General features: G+C 35.9%; 2 protein-coding genes and 2 pseudogenes across 14 annotated transcripts; 2 read left to right on the top strand and 2 right to left on the bottom strand.

Annotated features, from left to right (window-relative positions):
* The first annotated feature begins 992 nt into the window (after positions 1-992).
* Positions 993-1,607, top strand: LOC106743179 (annotated as a pseudogene).
* A 195-nt stretch (positions 1,608-1,802) lies between these two features.
* On the bottom strand, positions 1,803-2,525 carry LOC106743178 (annotated as a pseudogene).
* A 692-nt stretch (positions 2,526-3,217) lies between these two features.
* LOC106743194 (zinc finger protein DZIP1L) lies at positions 3,218-9,514 on the bottom strand. 8 transcript variants are annotated; one of them, XM_014616797.1, is made up of 9 exons: positions 9,226-9,514; positions 8,314-8,410; positions 7,980-8,127; positions 7,521-7,888; positions 6,994-7,344; positions 6,796-6,912; positions 5,537-6,716; positions 4,163-4,872; positions 3,218-3,722 (listed from the first exon to the last, which is right to left on the bottom strand). In XM_014616797.1, the coding sequence occupies exons 3-9, from the start codon at positions 8,098-8,100 to the stop codon at positions 3,411-3,413; spliced, it is 3,159 nt and encodes a 1,052-aa protein (XP_014472283.1). In that variant the 5' UTR covers positions 8,101-8,127; positions 8,314-8,410; positions 9,226-9,514; the 3' UTR covers positions 3,218-3,410. The 8 variants fall into 8 exon arrangements, with proteins under 8 accessions (XP_014472283.1, XP_014472284.1, XP_014472287.1 ...); XM_014616798.1 differs by having other exon boundaries at positions 7,980-8,045; positions 8,157-8,410; positions 9,226-9,513; XM_014616801.1 differs by lacking the exon at positions 7,980-8,127 and having other exon boundaries at positions 7,521-7,749; positions 7,821-7,888; positions 9,226-9,512.
* On the top strand, positions 9,276-22,077 carry LOC106743193 (multidrug resistance-associated protein 4-like). 6 transcript variants are annotated; one of them, XM_014616788.1, is made up of 19 exons: positions 9,276-9,364; positions 10,255-10,365; positions 10,990-11,124; positions 11,183-11,387; positions 11,546-11,768; positions 11,834-11,990; positions 12,070-12,319; positions 13,000-13,191; positions 14,016-14,066; positions 14,154-14,302; positions 15,269-15,452; positions 15,721-16,070; positions 16,677-16,875; positions 16,949-17,159; positions 17,775-18,005; positions 19,851-20,081; positions 20,162-20,463; positions 20,609-21,256; positions 21,991-22,077. In XM_014616788.1, exons 1-19 carry the CDS (start codon positions 9,291-9,293, stop codon positions 22,018-22,020), a joined length of 3,933 nt encoding a protein of 1,310 aa, XP_014472274.1. In that variant the 5' UTR covers positions 9,276-9,290; the 3' UTR covers positions 22,021-22,077. The 6 variants fall into 6 exon arrangements, with proteins under 6 accessions (XP_014472274.1, XP_014472273.1, XP_014472277.1 ...); XM_014616787.1 differs by having other exon boundaries at positions 14,016-14,302; XM_014616791.1 differs by lacking the exon at positions 13,000-13,191 and having other exon boundaries at positions 14,016-14,302.
* The last annotated feature ends 481 nt before the right edge of the window (positions 22,078-22,558 follow it).

Genomic DNA, 22,558 nt, shown 5'->3' with positions numbered 1-22,558 from the left:
GGTAACTTACCGCTCTCCGGAAACTTATCGACTTTGGTAACTTACCGCTTTCCGGAAACTTATCGACTCCGATAACTTATCAATTCTCGAAAACTTATCGACCTCAAGAAATTTAACTTATCCACTATTGATCAGTTGTTATTGTGTTATCCATTCTTACCGACAAAGACTCAGAAGTTCTAACATTGAACGGCAGTGTCGCTCTCTCATGTTGACTTTTCTTGAGCTTCCTCATATGTTACAGACGCTGTGTGAGAGTGTAGCTGCATCGCGAATATCGTGAAAAATAGAAAACTGTCTATAAACTAGACACGTGTAATACGGCAGTATTTTAACAAAAGCAAACCTCTTAACACATTGATAGCCGGCCCCGCGAAAACGCGGGTTTCTGAGTCTATCGCTTGAGCGCCGGCCCCGCGAAAACGCGGGTTTCTGAGTCTGTCGCTTGAGCGCCAGCCCCGCGAAAGCGCGAATTTCTGAGTCTGACGCTTGAGTAGCTGCGATAGTAAAAAGAAGCGAGAGTAACTTTATGTGTGCTGAATGCTTAGTACTTTTACATCTTGGACAATATTTCGAGAAATACCAAACTTGCCTTAAATATTAATACTTTTGTTTTCTGTTTACGTTATATATATGTAATAATCCACCATGAAATGAGAAACTGTATTTTTTTATAATTATAAATTAAAAATTTCAATTTTGTTTATATTTTTCATTACCGTTAAATTGTATGTGACGAATATGCAAATAAAATGTACTATTTTACGAAAATATATAATGTTTTAAATATTTCTTTTGGCTATTCAGTGATCAGAAACAAGCGAATAAGGCCGGCGCTCAGGCTTTAAATGTCTCTTAGGTCGCCGGCTGTCAATGTGTTAAAAGACAGTGAATAACTTTGTTAACATACCTAAAATATTTTACCTGGGAAACAGAGATAAATAAATAAGCATCGTAAACCTTATAATATTGCGGAAAACTCATAATTATAGGATGCAATAAGAGATACTTGACAAGAATTGTATCCTGATAAAGCAAGGTCTGAAACTATACACGAATAAGTCATCAAGAATTGATAGGACTGACTAAGGTAGCAATTGACAATGTTATTGATGCACTTCGCTTTGGATTATCCTCAATTGTTATGATGAAAGAACTTTGACATCACAAATTGCATTTGCACAAGGACAAACTCCAACCTTATTCTTAAATCACGTAGAATTGCCAACACTTGTAGTTGTGGTAATGATCTTTATAATAATTTATGATTTTATGAAATATATCTTGGTCTGTTTGAATTGATCAATCTTCCTAATATATTATTTTATAATATATATAATTTTTGCTTCACCATGGCTTTCACCACATGATACGACAGTTCTTGATCTTAAGAAGAGTATAAAGCGACACATATGTTTATCTTTTGTAAAAGAAAACGTGCAGGAGGTAATAAATTGCAAGCACATTTGGATGAAATATCATCTTTTTTAGTACATATTAAATTTGTTTGTAACAATGAAAATGATTTGATACATGATATTATAAATTCAGCTGAATTACATTTTATGAAGAAACATCGAAAGTAAAATAAATTGGTAAGAAGTTAATATCTTGAAAAAAAATTACTTTTACTACTTACTTGTGTTACTTTTTACTACCTAATGTTTTATTTAATATTCAAGTAATAATAGTTGATTTACAGCGAAGTTGAAATGACACAAATAGTATATAATATATATAAATAGAGGTGAGTCTTTCTGCGAAATATTTACTGCAAATTGTAATCTTACTAAAAGTGACTCTCAATTAACATTACTTTTTTGATATTTCCACAGATTCTCACAAGTCAAGCCAGACATACAACCTTCTAACATCATACAAGTTAGCTCTGACGCAGCAGATTTGTTGCAATTTGTAACAATCAATTTCTTCTGATTGAACATTATATAAGGTGCCTCCAATCCTCTCTCAGTGATTTTTTCACAGCCTGAGATGTCAAGTAACTCCGGAAGCTCTGCTGATATTTCGTCTAAGCCCCAGTAGTCGATATTTTTGCAATTCTTGATGCTAAGCCACTTGAGATTTATGAGATTACACAAAGTACTTAGATCTTCGTATCCAACGCAAATCAAACTCATTGACATCTACTGCTTCGAGAATACAGTGTAGTTCATATGTAATGGGTAAATATGAAGTACCATCCTTACTTGGGTCTATCCAAAAATTGCAGGCCTTGAACTTCACTTACCTCCGTGATGCGCAATAAAGAGGCTTACCGCCCCTGGAAACTTATCAACTCTGGTAACTTACCGATCCCCGGAAGCATATCGACCTTCGAAACTTATCAATTCCTGACAAATTACTGCTCATCGGGAATTTATCGACCCCTGGTATTTTACCGACTTTAAGAAATTTAACTTACCCACTATTGATCAGTTATTATTGTGTTATCCACTCTTATCGACGAAAACTGACACATTTAAGTTCTAACATTGAACGGCAGTGTCGGTCTCTTACATTGACATTTCTAGAGCTTCCTAACTTCTTATGGGGGCTATGCCTGAGATTGTAACTATTTCGCGAAAATCTAATACAAGTATCTCCAAACTAGAAACGTGTTATACGTCAGTGTATTAACAACCGACGTATTTCTTTCGTCTTATGATCTAGTAAAATATACATGCAAAAGGTTTATGGTAGAAAAAATATTGACCGATTGCTGAAACATATTTTGAATTGTACTTAAAGAATTGTAACGACAGATACCAACAATGTTTTATGTGTAACACTTAGTATTTGATTATTTAGAATCAAATATATTTAAGATATGTGTTTCGTTAATTTAGCTCAATCCAACTCACCTGTATGTAAATCATAAATCTAAATTTACAAAGAAATTCCACATTTATACGAAGCAATATTATAGTTTTGATCATAAATTTATGTTTAAATATGGAATTATTACAAAAATACAACTGATGTTATAACATCGGTGTAAAACATTATACGACATTAACACAGTCGTCGTTATAACGTCGGAAAATTACTAAATCGGCTTTAGATTGTCATGTAAACATGATAAAAAAAAAGGAAAAAAAACTGACAATTGTTTGATGGAATAAACAAATCATTTGTAATAAAAATTACTTAATCCATTTTTCTATCATAAATCCATCTTTTACACTTACCCAATATAATTATTTATTATTATTATTAATTCGACTTCTCTTTTTCTTATATTTTCTACACTTACAGTTACAGTTATTTAGTAAAGTTGTATATACATTCAGGTTTTTTAGAATAGAGGAAAGAAAGAAAACGCAGAAAATGCAATTAAAACAGAGATTTCACACGCTCGCGCGCGCACACATACGCGCACGAGCGCGTATAACTAATAAAATACAATTTTCTCATTCCATCTGTAATATTTCGTCGATATCTGAATCTAAATCGGAATGCTTTAACGAAGACAATTCATTTTTGCGCTGAACTACAATGAGATCTTTATCTTTCAGAGTTTGCGGGATGAGTTGTGAAAATAGCGTGTTATTTTTCATCTTTGGACTCGTGAAGCTTTTTACAGGACTTTCCGCAATTGTATTCGGGAGACTGGTTGAATTTAACAACTGATTCTCTGCACTATAGTCAGTCAAGTCCTGCCAGTTCGATCGGAAGATTGTTTCAACTGATCCCACAGGCGGCGGTTTCCTCACTATGCTCAACTGAAAGAGAATTCGAAATGATTATCTTAATGATAATTATTATTGCACTGATCTTGAGGGAGTGTGGAAAGTGAGAATGACAATTTTTTTTTTCAATCCTCCGAATTGAAAAATATTTAGTTTCTTCCGAGAATTGTCAAATAAATGCGTAAATTTTTAATATTTCATATTAATAGTTAATTATTTATTGAGTTGTTTCATTACTTAAATTAAAGAAACAAATGAAACGAAAAATTGAAAAACCCTGGTCGGACCAGAAATAGAAATGTGCTTTTAGCTGTCATTTCATCAAGCTGCCGTTTCATCTATTTCTTTCATTCAAATAATCAATCAATAAATAATAAAATATAAAAATGACGTCTGGTTATGTGATTCAGATAGCTAATCGAATCAATCCTGTTCGCTTCTCTATTCATATTTAGAATTCACCTAGCCTTCACCTGTTCCTGTATCTTCTTCGAGATTTCGGCAATTTTGTCACTCTGCGAAGTTTTCAGTATGATGCTACCTGTACTCATGGACTTTTCTTTCTGCAGTATACAGTTTCTCGTCTCGAAGAAGTTTGAGATGTTGTTCCAGTCGCTGTTATTAACTTGGCTTTCTTTGACGGGATTATTTCCTAGCAGAGTTGTTGTCTCGCCATCTTCTAAATCGAATATGACTTTCTTTTTAATCAAGCTGCTAACCGAGCCGCTCGTTGATTTTAGGACGCTTTTATTATTCTTCGGTGATACGACTGAATCTTCATGCTGCACGACGATGTTCGTACTGTCCGACTCGTATTCCGACGGAAGCTTCGACGATGCTTCCGAAATTTTCCGTTCCTTCCTGCCGATCGGAGAGTCTATTTTGCGCGCGCTGTTATCCAACACCGTTATCTTCGTACACGAGATCTGTTTTCTGATATTCTTTGGCGAACTTTCGAGAGAACTTTCGGCGGAAGAAATATTCCGATACGCGCTTCTATAACGATTAGCGATTAATCTCGGTTGTGTTACTTTCGGGCTAGTGTAAATATCCGGCCTGTTTCTTATTAACGGATTCGTCGTATCCTCAAACGTCTCTTCGTCCTTATATTTTCTAGGGAGGAGCTCGATCTTCTGCTTTAGATGCAACTTTGATGTGTTTCCCGTTCCCCGAACGTATTCATCTGAAAGGGGGAAAAAAAGAAGTTACATCAGAAAATGAAATATAATATTTTGTAAAACTAAAAATGCTAAATATTGAAAATAATAATAACTTGTAGTATTTTTAGATATAATAATTATACCGAATGTTTCACTGTTTAACTTAGACACCAAAATATCTGAAAACAATGCATTTTCGAAAAAAAAAAAACGTTTCTAATAAAAGGATTGTAAAGTTTGAAAAGGACCACTAGCTGAGCTACTTAAGTTTTAAGCCCAATAAGGGCCTAGATTGATTTCTTTCGATGCACCTATGTTTTATTGCAGATACTATAGGGGGAATAAGGAAATTTTTTTCCTGGTAATTTTTGGCTAAACCTGTAACAGATGCAAAATAGCGCTCAAAGATTTTATTTTAAAACACATTCCGGCCAATCAGCAAGGCAAGATCAGCGGACGATCCGACCAATGAAGGTAATAGATGATCCGGCCAATGAGAGCAATATCAGGGAACAGTGTAACCGATGACGTTGGATAATAAATTATGGACTATTTCACCTAATCGTTACGCGTCACTTTTGTCTCTTGCAGGAAAGTAAACTACATATAATCAAAATTATACGTAAAAGAAAAATATAATAATTATTTATAATTATATAATTTATAGTTATAAATCCTGATAATTACCACTATCTATATGGCTGCTGAGCGCTTTCACGGCCTTCGATCTAACGTGTGTGACTAGTTTGTGTAATGGGGACTTCATGTTCACAGTTTGTCCCGATATCCTTCGAAGAACGTTCTCGAGTATCTTCTGTTTAATTCGATTATATTGCGCCAATTTCTTCGCATTAATATTCTGCTGATGTTTCACAATATCCATTTTCTGTTTAAACGTTGCCGCAGGTATACCTTGCCACTCCGGATCAATTCCTAAATCTTTCAGTCGGTTATCGAACATATTGCGAGCGTTTTTCTGCAACGATGATCTTATGTCAGGAGACTGCACCACGATCTTCATCTCGTATTGTTTCATCGTCGTAATGTCGTCGTCGTCGTTTATCGTAACGTTGTCTGACGACGACTCCGTCGTGGAACTCACGCTATGTTTCTCCAGAAATTCTTCAGATTTCTCACTGTTTCTTATATCATCCATATGCAGTATTCTTATTCTTCCGACGTTATGCTTTTTAGGAAAATCTTCTGAATCTTTACTACTGAAACTTCTATTTGAATGGTTTTGCGTTTCGTCCATTTCTCTGGATATATCATACTTCGCTTTGTCTCTTGTTCTTCTGATAGTCTCTAACCTCTGCAGATTTTTCGAATTGGATTTTGCACGTTCGGCAATTCTACCAAGATTGATGATCGACCTTCTGATATCTCGGCTATTCGCAACATCTTTGTTATTAGATGTGTCGCTATATTCTCGACTGGACTCGATGTCTTTGATAACCATCTCGCCATTTACTGTACTGCTTAAGTTCTTACGGTAACTTTCGTTATCACCCATATTATCACGTTTTATTTCTAACACAGGTGATTCGTAAAATTTTTCCACCACTTTTTCTCCGGTTTTGTCATTATTTTGTATCTGCGAATTACTGATCTCGCGTGACAAGCTGTTCAATTGCTTCCCTTGTTCCACCAGCATGTTCGATTGATTCATAGACAGTCTCTCCAAGTCGTGCACTTTGGACGCATATTCAGTCTTCGTACGATCAGTCGCTTGTTGAGTCACTTTCAATTCCGTGGTTAATTTTTCAATATCCCTGTGATGCTGAGCTTCCATATCTTCCAGTTTCGCCTTCCAATAATCCTCTTGTGTTTGCAATTTCACCTGCATATTTTCTATACTCGGAGTCAACTGGAAAATAATTTCACATGAATGTAGCAGTTGTCTTCTTGTCTCAAAGAAATATGTATACAAAGATTTGTATTCTTACTCTTTCGAGAAGTTGGCTTCTCAGACTTTCAATCTCTTTTTCTTGCTGACTAATGAAAGTTTTCACATTCGCTTCCAAGATACTCTCGTTTATATTCTGCTCTTTTTCTTTTAATGCCTGTAAATAAATTGATTACTTATTATAATTTAGAATAAACACAAAAAAAACTATATAAAGTTATAGATATATATAACTTACACGTATCTCATTGAACAACATGTTCTTCAAACTGCTGATATCTTCTTCATATTTTTTTTGCTCTTGTTTCGAGTCAGTTGTAACAACTTTATATTCATTTTTGCTCATATTCCTGATATAGTTTCTGTCCGTATTGCCCAGCAATTTATCGGATTCATTCATTATTACTCTCTCAGTCTGATTGAGCCTCTCTTTCAAAGTTTTTATCTCATTGTGCAATTTTTCAGTCTCTGCTCGATAATGTTCGTGCATAGGAGGAGAGGTAGACGTGTCTGATATGTATAAATGTCGACGTGCTACATGAGCATTTACGAAGAGAGCAGATACAAAAGTTTTCGGACAATGTGGGCACTGGTATAAGGCGTTTGCAATTAAATGTTAGGTGTTGCAAATTCATAATTTATAGTCAACAATATATATATATATATATATATTGTTATATATATATATATATTGTTGACTATAAATTATGAATTATGAATATACATATATATGTCTCAATTATACACAAATACTATGCATCTTACCTTGTAAATTTCTCCAGTGGAATCACCAATTCTGGCTTCAATTAATTTATTAGACCTCTCCTTTGATTTCTCTTTCAGGTTTCTTATGGTTTCTTCTAAAGTAGTAATTTCCTTTTTCATGCCAACATTTTGTTCTATTTTTAGTCTCAACTCATCCTTTAATATTATTACACTGTGATCTAAGTATTGTTTACAATATAATAAATATTCCACTGACAGTTGCGCTAGTCTAAATAATTTGACAAAGTTAGAATCTAAAATCTTGACGTCATATTCATTTTCCAAGCAATAATCTATTACGTTGTTAATGTTCTCATCGATGGTTGAGAAATCTCGTTCACGCATCACTCGGTCTATGTCTATAGCACCTGCAATAAAGAGAAAAAAAAATCTATTAGTGATTAACGCGATGATTGAAACTCGCTTTGCATTACATCGTGTGGTAACATCAACACGTACTTATACGATTCCAATCCACTCGTACTCTAGATCCATGCATGTTAAAGTAAAACCCCGAGTCCCTGGCTAATTTCGGAAAGTCGTGGCACCAATTGGTGCCGACTCGGAATGAAAATGCCATTATGTTGAGCGGATTATTGACTAACGCCTATAAGAGCCTTATTGAATTGTACGTACGTTATTTTTATATTTATGGCTCATATATGCGATATATTGTATCCGTGTGAAATTCCCACTGATGAATATAACAACTCGGGACGAGAGATTCACACAGAAAAACAATTTCAAGTTAAACGATTATAATTTGCAAAACGAAGTATATGTACAAACACACCTATCGACCTGTAAATATAAACAATACTCGCGGCGTCTGTGTCGGCTGCGCCATCTTTCTCGAAACTCTCAGCGCCCCCACTTTTCCGCGAATAAATCTGAAAAGAGATTCGAAGGTAAAGGCGATCGAGATTATGAATTTGTGCTTCAAATCGTAAAAGTAAATCATACATATATAGAAACACTTGTGTAAAAAAGTTTAAGAAATTCGGACAAACTAATCTGATTTGTTTCCCATTCAATTTATTCGTTTTGACAATGCAAAATATCTATTTACGAAAAGATATTATGCAAAAACATGAAGATGTAATAATACCAAGTTCAAAGAATGATAACATACGCATATAGCAGTTGCGTATGTGTATGTATGTGTAATCTTAAAAAATATTTATATGTGTACATGTTTGGCATTTTTCAATTAGTCCTACTGAAATATCTCAGTGGATTTTAACACGATTCCTCAACATTGTTGTTGTTCTCGACTCAACGCGACATAACGCAGTCGGTGATTCAATAATTTAACTTTTGGTAATTATTCAAAAACAAATTCTTTATATGACTATGTTCAAAATTGAAAAAAAAGTATTAAAATCAAATTTCGAATATACAGTAGTAGAGAAAACTATCTGATGTAAGCAAAAAATATCTGATATAACGAATTGCAGCTGACTCTTATATAACACGTCTATACATTCTTCGTCACTTCAATTGTCAATCTCACTATCCCCTCTCGCATCTTTGGCGAATTGCCCCTTCATTTGTCGACAAATAAGAGACTCGATACGCCAAATCATTTTGGTGTATGAAATAACTCGATAAATTATTCGAATTCTCCTTCGGAGAAACATGTTGCGTGCGCCACCACACATACGAACTTGACACAATTACAGCACGAACATAGCTTTCTCAGTACCAGTGGAGTAGTTGATTCTGATACACAATCCGGTCGTCACGTCGTGTGGTGCCGCGTGAAAAAAGATGAACGTCAGTAAGAAATTCAACAACCCGAATCCTCGGATATCCGCGAATCTATTGAGCAAATTGATTTTCGGGTAAGTCGAACGCCGTCCATACATCGCGTGTCACGAGGTCGGACATAAGCAAAGTCACTGGTTGACTTATAGACGTTCTAAAAATATAAAGTGTTTAAGAATAAGTTTCTGCGTTATATAGCGTTACTTAAATGTGGTATAATATATTCTTATATCGTTCAGAAACATTATATAATATACCATATGTTGTTGAAAACATATATATATATATATATATATACATACTCGCAAACTGACGAATAATGCCATTATTGTTTTTAGATTTTTAATTACAGATTAGATAGTGAATTTCAAAGTAAATAATAATAAGTTACTTTGAAACACAAACAATTGTTATAAAACAATTCATATTAATCATGAGAAAATGTATACATATTTTTCTCATTATCAAAAGTTTTTTATTATTTTTGTTAAAAAAGCAGGATGTTACTTACAGAATACACTTATGATATTATTTATAATATTAATTTATAATATTTGACAAGTGGGAAAACACAATTTCTTGACACCAGTAATTACTCGCTAGAGTTGTGTAATAGATCACTATTAACTGTCGTCATTACTTAATTACTCTACATTATTAATATATCTGTAATTTAAAAACTCAAAATCGTTAGATACTTGTGATAAAATTACTGGGATATATTAATTTATTATACCGACTAGCCAGTAATACTTTTCTGAAAGGATTAATCCTTTTTTATTCGAAATTATATGAGTATAAAACATTAAAAAAAAAACCTCCACACAATAAGTGGATTTATTTTAAATTGGATCTAAAATTTAGTTATGTTCATCTGGGAATTCGAATAAAAATACTTACAAAGCAGGAAGTTATTAGAAATTGTTTAATTTCGCAAATTTATTAATTAATTAATAACATGTTTCAGCTGGTTATTCAGTTTATTCTGGTACGGAAGAAATCATGATTTGGAAATGAAAAATATATATAATATTATGCCGGATGACGTTAGTGAACTTCTGGGAAACAAACTGGAACAGTAAATAAGTTGTTGTTCTATCATCAAACACATTAAAACACTTAATAATACGAATTTAGAATATATGGGATATCCCAAAACATCGGTTCCTGTGGTGTACAGAACGGGCGAAGCAGAAATGTTATGTACTATTTTGCAAAATTCGCAACAGTTAGTAAGGAATTAATAATTTTGTTTGAGCTAATGAACGTACGAAGAAAGGTAGAACGATGAACATTGTATAAAGAAAAATAGCTTACCTCTCAAGATCTTCCAGCAACAATAGATATCAACTGATAGCGAGAGAAGTGTGTTTCTTTTCAATGCACAATCCTGTGTGTCACATGCTGCTCGCTATATCACTCTACCTTTAGAAATCAATCGATGCTGCACACTACGTGAACTACCAAACACAGTTTGCGACATCCTTCATATATATATTAGGTTTAGTAGAAAGTTCTCAAAGCATAGACGTTTTCGCATCAACCTGGGCCTTTTTTGTTCATCTCATTCTACGTGCTCACGAAATTTATCTATTGAGTTCTGGGACACACACACGTGTGTGTGTGTGTGTGTACAATTGTTAATAAAGAGTGGCAATAATTGATTCAACTGATAATTGTCTCACCTTATAAATGTTTTTAGAAATTGGAAAAATGAAGTACACACAGCCGAGAAAAATGGCAAAAAACCCAAATTTTTCATGGCTCTGAGAAAAACGTTTCTTTGGTCGTTTCTATATTACGGAGGATGGTATTTATTTTTGTGTACTGTCCTGAGGTAAAACNCCCCCCCCCCCCCATATCATTCATCACTGAGTAATATTTTTTTCTTATAGAGTGCTACAGCCCTACGTATTGGGCCTACTTATTTGGCATTTCGATCCAAGAGCTAGCTCTTCGCCAACCGAAGCGTATCTCTATGCATCTGGTGTGATAATTGCAGCGATATTGATGGCTTTTATCACACATCACTCGCAACTAGGCTTATTGGAAATAGGAATGCGGATGAGGATAGCAAGTTCCTCGTTAATGTACAGAAAGGTAATTTCGCAATTAGATATCATAATTTAATTCGTCAAGTCGATACATCTGATTTTTTTCTTTTTACGTAAAATTATTTCACATATCGTCTGTGCTATATAAAAAAAAGATGAATCTTTTATTTATTCAGTTGTTTTCCTTTTTTTGTTTTCTTTTAGTTACTACGCTTATCAAAATCTTCCACTACCATCACCCCGGGTCAAATAATTAATCTCTTGTCGAACGATATGTCGAGATTTGACCAGCTGTTTATAATGCTTCACTATATTTGGATAATGCCCATACAAGGAAGCATAATAGCATTTCTCATCTGGCAAAATGTTGGCATCGCTTCGTTAGCCGGCGTATTTCTCATAACTATTCAGACTATTCCCGTTCAAGGTACGGTTAGGACGAGCATAAAGTTACGGATATAACCATCGTGGTTAAGCGGGAACATTTCACAGGATACATCAGCAAGTGGACATCGAAGTTGCGTTTAAAAATTGCCGTGAAAACCGACGAGAGAATTCGCCTGATGTCCGAGATAATCAATGGCATACAAGTTATCAAAATTTACACTTGGGAGAAGCCGTTTCAGGAACTGGTTAGCCGCGCCCGAAAGTTTGTACATCTTGTTCTTTCACTAATATCGGTCATAGAGGAGCAATTTTATTCGCTAATAATCCCGTTTCCCATATAGATACGAGGTCGACGTCCTCACATTAACATCATACCTGAGAGGTTTCACACTTGCCACCTTTGTGTTCACGGAAAGAACAACGTTGTACTTTACGATCATGGCGTATGTATTTACCGGGCACAGTATATCAGCGGATAAAGTATTCTCCATGGCGCAATACTTTAATATTCTTCAAGCCACGATGGCGATATTCTACCCTATAGCCGTTGCCTCTGCCGCCGAAGCAGCGGTATCTATAAAACGTATCGAGGTAAGGAAACGAGTGTCACAACAAAATTTATGTACAGTTGTGCGCAATTGTTGTTTAAAATACCTCAATGCAGTTATCGAAAAGTATCATTACTCTTTTATCGCGAACGGATAAAAAGGGTAGTTCATAATAACACACTCAAAATGAAGAAAGGGGACGACTTCCAGTGTATATCTTACATTCCAGTCATCTGTAGATATTAATACGCAGAATGATAAAATACTATCTGAAGTAACGATATTAATGACCGCACCAAAACGACGGTGTCCATCGGGTCGAGGAAAGAATAAGACAGAAAGTAACTCACATCTATAATATTTTGACGCGATATAATGTGAATCCAGATATCATTCTTGACATAATGGAAAATAACCAAATTACGATAGATAGCCACTAAATATCTGTGCATTACGTGTACGTGACTTTGGTCGATTACGCGTTATTGAGTTCCAATTATACAGGAATCGATATGATGAAAACGCTATTTGTGGCAGCAAATAAGACCTCTCTTACGTTGAAATATAATTTTCAACATTTTTATTTATATATTTAGCAGAATATTCTCCTCCGGATATTCCAACAGTTGTTTATACGAAGTATATTTTGTTGAAATCATTTTATCGAAATGTCATTCTAATAGCAGCAACGCCTGTGTAACTTTTCCTATGACCCCAATCCAGAATTTCCTGTTGTTGGACGAAAACGTGCCGTCGGCGCATTCATTGTTGAGCAACAAAGAAGCGAGCATTGCGATGAAAGGTGTCAGCGCTTCGTGGACGAGTAACGCGATTGTAAATACATTGCATAATATTAACATCCAAATCGAAGCCGGCAAACTATACGCCATCGTCGGTGCCGTTGGCGCTGGAAAGGTATAGATGGATAAGCCTTCGTTATATTTTTTATTGCTTAGTTTTGCGACCCAGCGAACTGACTGCTCTTAAAGGGAGTTGAAAGCAAAATACCGACTTTCTTTCAGTTCATGTCGGCTGAGCAGAATGATAAGTGATTTTTGGATAATACGTGCGCGAAATTAAATTGAAGCATTGCTCGATAACGTGTGACGAAAACGAGGAAAAATTTCAAAATTAACATCTCTACGGTCAGCGTAAATATTTATACCTGATATAGAAATGCTTGCTGTTGTACGTATATGTTCTAACCAGGAAAATTTCAAAGAACACTTGTATTTTTCTCAATTAAATTAGAGAAAAGAAAAGTTGGTAAAAATGAATTTTTTTTACATACGTTAGATTTTCTCATCAGATTACAGTAAGACAGAATAGCAAAATGCACATTCATCGCACTTATATCGCGTTTACGTAAGATCTATATGTACGATCAATGTAGCCAAATTATATGTGCAAGAAAAAGAACATTACGTGACGCGTATTAGTAGTAGTTATATAACGTTTAGAGGATCATCGTAGTATGTTGTAAACAAGAGCGCGATATCTAATGAATCTTCGCGGCAAGAAAAGCTCAGATTCTGCTCAAGTTCTGCTCATTGCGCTGATCCACAAGTATCAGTCTATCTGTCTAACGGATAGAGAATATTTTATCTTTCCTTTTTTTTTCTAAATTTTCTTCAATTTTATATCATTTCTCCAAGGAGTGTACGAATAAATAGACTTTTACTCGCGAAGTCAAATATTTGAAGTAAAATATGTCATGCATCATACTTTCATATTTTCAGAGCTCTTTTCTACAAGCAATTTTAGGCGAACTAAAGCCATCGCACGGCCAGGTACATGTAAACGGCAGGATATCGTACGTGAGTCAAGAAACTTGGTTATTCGCAGGCTCGGTGCGAAATAATATCTTGTTTGGGCAGACTTATGATAAAGACAAGTATCAGAAGATCGTTCAAGTGTGTGCCCTAACGAAGGATTTCAAACAACTACCGTATGGCGATAAGACCTTGGTTGGTGATAGAGGCACAGCGCTCAGCGGTGGACAACGCGCGAGAATTAATTTGGCAAGGTAAATCTTGAGATAGATTCAGACTGACATTCTCAAGTGCCTCACACAATATGCCTTATAACATTTCCTTATGGTTTCAATCTTATACGTACAACACGTGTAATGCTCTGAAAATCAAGTAATAACTTGATTCAAGTAATAACTTGAACATACAAATAATCCTAATATTATAACATTAAGGTGTAACATAAGGTGTACATACCTACTTGAACGTTCGTAGACGTCTATCTGTCTAACAGATAGAGAATATTTTATCTTTCCTTTTTTTTTTCTAAATTTTCTTCAATTTTATATCATTTCTCCAAGGAGTGTACGAATAAATAGACTTTTACTTTGCTAAGAAACATATAATAAATGTTTTAACAATAGACTTAAAAATTCCATAAATAAAAGATATAGAAGCGGGGGGCATAATAAATGAGGACAGGGAGGCGTTAATATTTTTCCTTTGGTTATAAAATGCTATAATGGCTTTCGCTATAACATTTTTCGTAAATATCGGCAATAGGAGATCCGATGACTTTGGCCCTGATGCATAGGGCTCCTGAGTAAGGTTCAAGTTTTAGCCGTCGCTCATTGTTTATTAAAAAATTGAATGAACGAAAGAAGCTTGAAAAACTTCAATTCTCTATTCTCAATCGGAAGGATATATAGTTTGATGTAAGAATGATGATATACAAGTGATTTTTCAGTCATACTTTCGATAGCTGCGATGGATAGCTAACGGAAGGACTCATCCTTTCCTCGTTAACAAAAGTTGTACTTTTATTTCTTCGTCAGGTAAAATTGTTATTTCTCGGCGTAATTTCGAATTTGTATAAACAGTTATAACTTTTATTCAGGAAAAGAAGATGGGTTGGATTAACCGGCGAGGAGGGGAACTAAGTATTTCTATTGTCGATACCACCGATTCTTATTTTTCTATTAATTTTAATATTTGCATCTATTTTTTATTATCTTATACAGATCCATCTACAGAAACACTGACATCTATCTATTCGATGATCCTTTATCGGCCGTTGATACGCACGTTGGCAGGCATTTGTTCGACGAGTGTATAAGTGACTATTTACGAGATAAAACGAGAATCCTCGTTACTCATCAATTACAATATCTAAAGCAATGCGATTACATCATCATTTTGAATAACGTATGTAAAACGTCACAGTTGTTCGTAACAGTAGTACAATAGGCACTATCGTTTACTGAACTCTTAATAATAAGTTCTTGGATCGTGCATACTTTCAGATTTGATGAAAAGTATAGATCAATCAAAAACGAAAGTTTACTATTACCATATATTATTTATATATATTTTTTATTTATATTTTATTGCATATTGTTATACTACTAGTTTAGTAATAATATGAAATAGTTGTAGAACGTGCGAAAATTAACTATGTGAACTATTTTAAAAGGGCCAAATCGAGGATGAGGGCACGTTCGCGGGCCTTCAAGAGAATCACACGAACTTCCTCGAAATATTAGCGCGAAAAGAAACCACTACGGAGGGTACGGAAATGGCAAAAGTTGATTTGAATCCAACACTCGAAGCAACAACTCTGAATAGCATCATCGACGCGGAAGACACGGAAAAAGAGGAGCCTCGAGAGACCGAAGAGCTCTTAGCCAAAGGAAGCATGTCGAGATCAGTGTATTGGAAGTATTTGCGCAGCGGCGACTCAATCGTCGCGATTATTATTTTCTTCTTTCTCACAATCGTGGGGCAAATCGGTAGCAGCGGCTGTGACTATTGGGTCGGCTATTGGTAAGCTTTTCCCAGGAGATTTTACTCCTACAAATTGATGTTAAATAATTCTAGGACGATATTAAACACATGACTACGATTAATATTAAGATCTCGCGTTTTTTTTTTTTTTTTTTTTTTTGGATAACGTTAGGACCGAACAAAAAATCTTACAAAATATGTTAAAAGGATATATCCATAAAATGTGATCGATCGAGCACATTTGCAAAATATTCTTTCCTACTCTAACAGCAATCAATAGATAAAGTTGAGGTTGTAAGGCTGTGTCGTGAAGCGTCTCGACTTTAGTTCTCAGCTCCTGAACAGTCTTTCTCTAATTTTGCACGAGTAGTTGGATAATATTATATTTCAATACATACGTAATTTCTCTTAATTCATCATCAAATTCATTTTGCTTGACAACCTCTTTAACATGACATGCAACTTTTCTTTTTGGTAAGAAACTTTTCCAAATATTTTTACAAATGTGCTCGATCGACCAAAATTCTCATTTTATTTCTTTTCATCACTTCAACTTGTATTTCGTAAAAATTTTGAGCTCTTATTGGCTCCTCTCGCTTCTGATGTCATTAAACGCAAGAATCTTAAATAAATCTCACGATACAGGACGAAACAAGAGGAGTTGCGCATCAAGGCGATGCGCAAGGAAGGTCTGATGAACGACAGCTTTGCAATCCCCTCGGCATCGAGCAGACAAATAGACAACAAACTGTATGACGAACTTGGCGATTTCTCAACGACCGCTATGACGCAAACAAACTATTCAACAGATGACACGCAAAACCTCACTTCAGTTAACAATGCCGTTAGTAGTACCTCCTATTCCATTACTTTGTGACACGATCATGCTATCATCACTCATTTCTTACTTCATTTAGACCAAAATTATAGATAGGGATACGTACTACTACAATCCGGATACAGCCTTGTGGATTTACGGAATGTTCATCGTCATGAGTATCGTCATGACAACGTCGCGCAATCTGATCTTCTATCGGATATGCATGAACGCCAGCAAGAATCTACACAACTTGATGTTCTCGTGTTTGCTCAAGGCGCCAATGTCATTCTTCGATAATAATCCTGCTGGTAAGCACGCTCGCGAACACATTCGCTGCACCAACGCAATAATTTCTCACGAGAAAGTCACATATATGTGTGACAGCGAACATTTTCTTCCTATGTTCGCATTATCAAACTGTTTCTGGTAAAAAAGGCGTAAAAGCTCGAATTGAAACATTGACGCCTCTTTTCCGCGATTGGCTGTCGCATTGCTCCACGCGTATCGTTTACAGCTATCAAAACATTGCCTGCGTTCAACAGCAGAAAAGGTAGTTTACTAAACGTTTTGTAATTATTGTATATGATTGGAGTATTCTTTTAGATCCTCTGCAAATCTAGGAACAATGTACCAATCAGAAGTAATAATCACAAAACTAAGCTTACCAAAATTAATTAAAATTAAATTAATTTTCCAACTACTTATTGATCGTTCGAATAAAAGAAAAGAGTATTCGTCTAATTTTATAAATTTGCTGAATCGATCACAGAAATGTCATATTTTGTGGATACATCGTTTTATTTGAAAGTATAACGCAAAAATTTTGGCATGCGTTTTCTTGCATCTTACGTAACATTAAACAAGGAAGACAGCGTAACAGCGAGAGTACTACTCCTTAACGCGCAACTGTATTCTCTTTTCAGGTCGAATTCTGAATCGTTTCTCGAAGGACATCGGTGCCGTGGACGAATCCATGCCTAGAGCCATGATAGAAGCCATTCAAATATTCGCGGTTATGATAGGAATTTTGGTGCAAGTGCTCATTATCAACTGGTGGATCATATTTGCTGTAATCATCATGGGATTTCTATTTGGCATGGTAAGAAATGTATACGTGCCAACGGCGCAAAAGTTAAAACGGTTGGAAGGAAACGGTAAGCTTCCCTTTTTATTATATTAAGAAATATCAAGTTATCATGAAGAGAGAAATATTAACATATAAAAGACTAATCGCGAGATTTTCTCGTTTTTCCAAGTTCTCAAAATACAAGTTGAGATTTTCCCTTTTCATTTCTCATTAAGGGTGACTTGACGACTTGGGCTATTGCTTCTTGTGCGTATGATGTACGGTATGACGAGAACGATATATTGGTCGTTTTAACGGCAATAAAAATTACGTATAAATTCATTATATATAAACTTTGGAATGTGCTGCAACTCGGTGAAAAATGATCCAATAAAAAAAAAATGTATTCATTGCCAGCTACAAGTTTTATTTCGAGAAAAATCGACTTCCATTTGAAAAACATGAATGATGAAATCTTGCCATCTTTCACGATTAAATTGATAATGCCGTCATCTTCCTCCTCGAAGCCATAAAATTTTTGTTTGAAACATTTTTTTGAAAAAAACTTCTCTTTTTGGAGATATTCGCATATATTGAACAAAATGGTTTACCCTGTGCATGTATATATACAGGGTGTCCCAGACCACCCGTCTCACCTGATTTTTTCGTAAACGCGACATTTTAAAGAAAAATGTTTCAGACAAAAGTTTTGTGACTTCGAGGGGCACATAAGATGGTGTCATTGGTTTGACCTTGGATAGTCGTTTGAAGATCACGTGAAGGTCACCTTTAATTTCTTAAATGGAAACCCCCATTTTTCAATGCATATTCTTGTAGCTTACCTCGAGAGCTTTCCAAAACGCTATAATGAAATATTTTTTTAATCAGTACTTTTCGAGTTATGAGGATTGAAAGTTACGGTACCGCCGGCATTAGCATTACCCAGTCGTGATGTATGACATGTCTGATACTGTCACGTAAGGTGTAACAAAATTCTCATTTACCAGCCATGTCGTATTCAAACGCGGAAGCTTGTGATATGATGCTTATTTTAGGTGAATGTGATGATCAATTTAGAGCAGCTGCAAGATTGTGGCGAGAACGATACCCAGATCGCGCTCCTCATTCGTACAAAGTTTTTTCTCGCTTAGCTAACCGAATTACCAATAAAGGTATTCTTCAACCGGATCACAATAAAGGTAGACAAATTCGACGCCAAGTTAGAGATGAAAGGATGCCGGAGATTCTTGCATCCGCTCAATTGCATCCCTGCCATTCATTAAGACGTACAGAAAGAGATTCTGGAATTAGTCGCAGCACGATCTGGCGAATTTTCCATGAAAACAAGTTGACACACACACATTCACACACACAAACACACAAACACACAAAGAGGTGTAAATCCGACCGTGCAACCTCCACCTTGGGTAATGCTAATGCCGGCGGTACCGTAACTTCCAATCCTCATAACTCGAAAAGTACTGATTAAAAAAACATTTCATTATAGCGTTTTGGAAAGGTCTCGAGGTAAGCTACAAGAATATGCATTGAAAAATGGGGGTTTCCATTTAAGAAATTAAAGGTGACCTTCATGTGATCTTCAAACGACTATCCAAGGTCAAACCAATGACACCATCTTATGTGCCCCTCGATGTCACAAAACTTTTGTCTGAAACATTTTTCTTTAAAATGTCGCGTTTACGAAAAAATCGGGTGAGATGGGTGGTCTGGGACACCCTGTATATATATATTATAAGAGAAAACTCGTGACCAGTCTTTGCGCGCTTGAGCTTTGATAAATAAACGAGAAATTTCGTAATTGGTTTTTTATATATCAAGGAAATACCTTGAAGAAAGTAAACTTTTTCATTCTCTCGATTGGAATTCATGTTTTCTTCAGAGAGAAAAACTTGCGATATCGATCAATTTTCAGCCAAAAGTCCTGTCTTTTCGCACGTCAATTCCACTTTGTCAGGCTTGACGACAATACGCTCCGCCGGTGCTCAGGAGATGGTTCGCAAACAATTTGACGAACACCAAGATCTCCACACCAGTATTTACTCGCTGTCTGTCATGACTGGTGTGGCGTTTGGTTTAACGTTGGACATAGTCTCCATTTGTTTTGTCGCTGTCGTCACATACAGTTTCGTCGCGCTCAATGATGGTGAATGTCAATATTTATTGTCTGTAAAATTAGTCGATCGACACATCAATATCTGTATTACGAGCCTCTTCACATTTCAGACAACACTTTCGCCGGGAATGTCGGTCTAGCTATTTCACAAGTGCTCATTTTATGCGGTATGCTACAATACGGATTGCGTCAAATGGCCGAGATGATCACTCAAATGACGAGTGTGGAGAGAATATTGCAGTTTACCGAGCTCGAGAAAGAGGGCCCATTCGAGAGTAATCCTGCAGACAAACCATCCAGTAATTGGCCATCCAAAGGAGAAATTAAATTCGATCGTGTTTATCTTCGATATTCTGAGTCGAATTCATCCGTCCTCAAGTCTTTAAGTTTTGTCATTGAACCCGGCATGAAGGTAATTATGGAGATATTAATTACATTTTATTGCTTTATAGAACAAGAGACTGTATAAAGACGCTTACTATACATATTGTAGATCCGGGCTAATAAAGGACTGCGTCAAGCCCTCAAAGAAAATTCTGCTTTGTCTGCTTCTCCAGGTCGGTATAGTGGGACGCACCGGTGCCGGGAAATCGTCTCTCATCTCTGCTCTGTTTAATATGGCGAAACTCGACGGTGCCATTTACATCGACAACGTAAACACGAAGAAAATCGGCCTGCACGATTTGAGGAACAAGATCTCTATAATACCGCAAGATCCGGTACTCTTCTCCGCCACATTGCGCGAGAATCTCGATCCCTTTAACAAATTCAACGACACCGATCTGTGGGCCGCTTTGAAGGAGGTAGAACTGAAAGAGTCGATGGACTCGTTGGACTATTGCGTTCAACAGGGCGGTAGTAACTTCAGCGTCGGCCAACGGCAACTGGTTTGCTTAGCGCGCGCGATTCTACAGGACAACAAGATACTCGTGCTAGACGAAGCTACCGCGAACGTGGACCCTAAGACGGACGCGCTCGTACAGAATACGATCAGGAAGAAATTCAAGGCCTGTACGGTATTGACGATAGCGCACCGATTGAACACCATAATAGATAGCGACAAAGTGCTGGTGATGAATCACGGCCGAGCGATTGAATTCGATCATCCGTACATCTTGCTGCAGAACAATCGGAGTTACTTTAGCAGCATGGTTCAGGAAAGTGGGAAGTCTATGGCCGAGCGGCTCAGGCAGCACGCGCAAGAGGTAAATGGCTGTGATGTTTCTAAATTTCCCAGAGTGAAACTCACAAAGTAAGTGGTAAGGTATTTCCGCTGCTATCGAGTGAAAATCGACCGCCGCTCGAAAGGAACTCCAGTGGATTTTCACTTCATACGAACGACTGTTTCATCAATCGATTAAATATTTCCAATCGATTGTATGTAGTAACGGATGGAATTCGTGTATCATTCCTTCGAGATCGAAGATTATATGATCCTTATGTATGTACACATGAAACCGTTACAATTGAAAGCCTTTATAATCAATTGTCATCAATTAGAATTACTTGTGCGATTTTTCATCTTATGGGTCTTATGTGTAAGGCTGAAAATTGTGTAGTTTTACATATCACTCTTCAATATCAAGTAAAAATATTCACACGAGATTCAGAGAGTGGAGAATTCATTCTGTATAAGTGAAAAAAATAGCACAAAAGTCACGCGATGAGAGATTTCATTCCAGGAAATTTAGAAAGTGTGTCTTGAAACAGCATCGGGAATTCGAAATTTCTTCGTCATCGCTCGGTCAGTCAACGTTTATTAAAAAGCTGACAAGCTGAGAACACATGGCAAAAACACAAAATGCTTGATTTATATAGTTCTTTTTCCGGGATTTTTGATTTTAACAATATTGATTTGCATGTATTTCTTCTTTTCTTTTTTCAGTCACTCTGTATGATTGGAAAAGTATTGTTCAATTTTTGCATCTGATTTTTACAGGTATACGAGCAACAGCATGGCTTTACGTGACTTTTTTAGTGAGTAGATTAGAAAAATAAGCAATATTTCAGTATGTCAACGATCAAATTTATAGTTCCAATTTTTCCTATTTAATACGTTCGCTGCCAACTACGAGGATACTCGCAGTTGATACATCACAAGCCAACCACGAATATACAATTATCGACCTGCTAGTGCCAAGCACAAGTTAATCCGTAGTATAAGCACGTTAATTTGAACCATTGGCTTGCGAATAAAGCGCAGAGCACGTCTGGCGGCTTGGTAGAAGGAAATGTGTCCGAGGAGCGAACGTGTTAATTTGATTTATTCAAGTTAAGAAGCTAAGATTTTATATCTGAAAAACTTCTCAGTGATGATAATCCTTAACCTCAAACTTTAGTACTTACTAAGTACTTACTTGAAAAAGAAAAAAAAGGATACTTGAACTTATTTTGTTCTTGTATACTTGTGTAGTCAAAAGGCAACACGTTTCTATCAAGAATTTAAAAAATGCTACTTTACAACCGAGCTATCTTCATCGTAATTTTACAAATCATATATTTTATAC

This window comes from Dinoponera quadriceps, unplaced genomic scaffold (assembly GCF_001313825.1).
Source record: "Dinoponera quadriceps isolate SergipeBrazil2010 unplaced genomic scaffold, ASM131382v1 scaffold894, whole genome shotgun sequence".
Taxonomy (NCBI): Eukaryota; Metazoa; Arthropoda; class Insecta; order Hymenoptera; family Formicidae; genus Dinoponera; species Dinoponera quadriceps.
This window is presented reverse-complemented; position numbering and strand designations above follow the sequence as displayed.

What these genes read in the sequence shown, in the direction of transcription:
- LOC106743194 (XM_014616794.1), bottom strand. Translation starts at nt 8,485, where the DNA reads ATGTATGATTTACTTTTACGATTTGAAGCACAAATTCATAATCTCGAT. An exon ending in CCACTGGAGAAATTTACAAG is followed by an intron (nt 7,345 to 7,520) that starts GTAAGATGCATA and finishes GCCTTATACCAG; the next exon opens with TGCCCACATTGTCCGAAAAC. An exon ending in TGTTGTTCAATGAGATACGT is followed by an intron (nt 6,913 to 6,993) that starts GTAAGTTATATA and finishes ATTTATTTACAG; the next exon opens with GCATTAAAAGAAAAAGAGCA.
- LOC106743193 (XM_014616787.1), top strand. Translation starts at nt 9,291, where the DNA reads ATGAACGTCAGTAAGAAATTCAACAACCCGAATCCTCGGATATCCGCG. An exon ending in TCAGACTATTCCCGTTCAAG is followed by an intron (nt 11,769 to 11,833) that starts GTACGGTTAGGA and finishes AACATTTCACAG; the next exon opens with GATACATCAGCAAGTGGACA. An exon ending in TCATTGAACCCGGCATGAAG is followed by an intron (nt 20,464 to 20,608) that starts GTAATTATGGAG and finishes CTGCTTCTCCAG; the next exon opens with GTCGGTATAGTGGGACGCAC.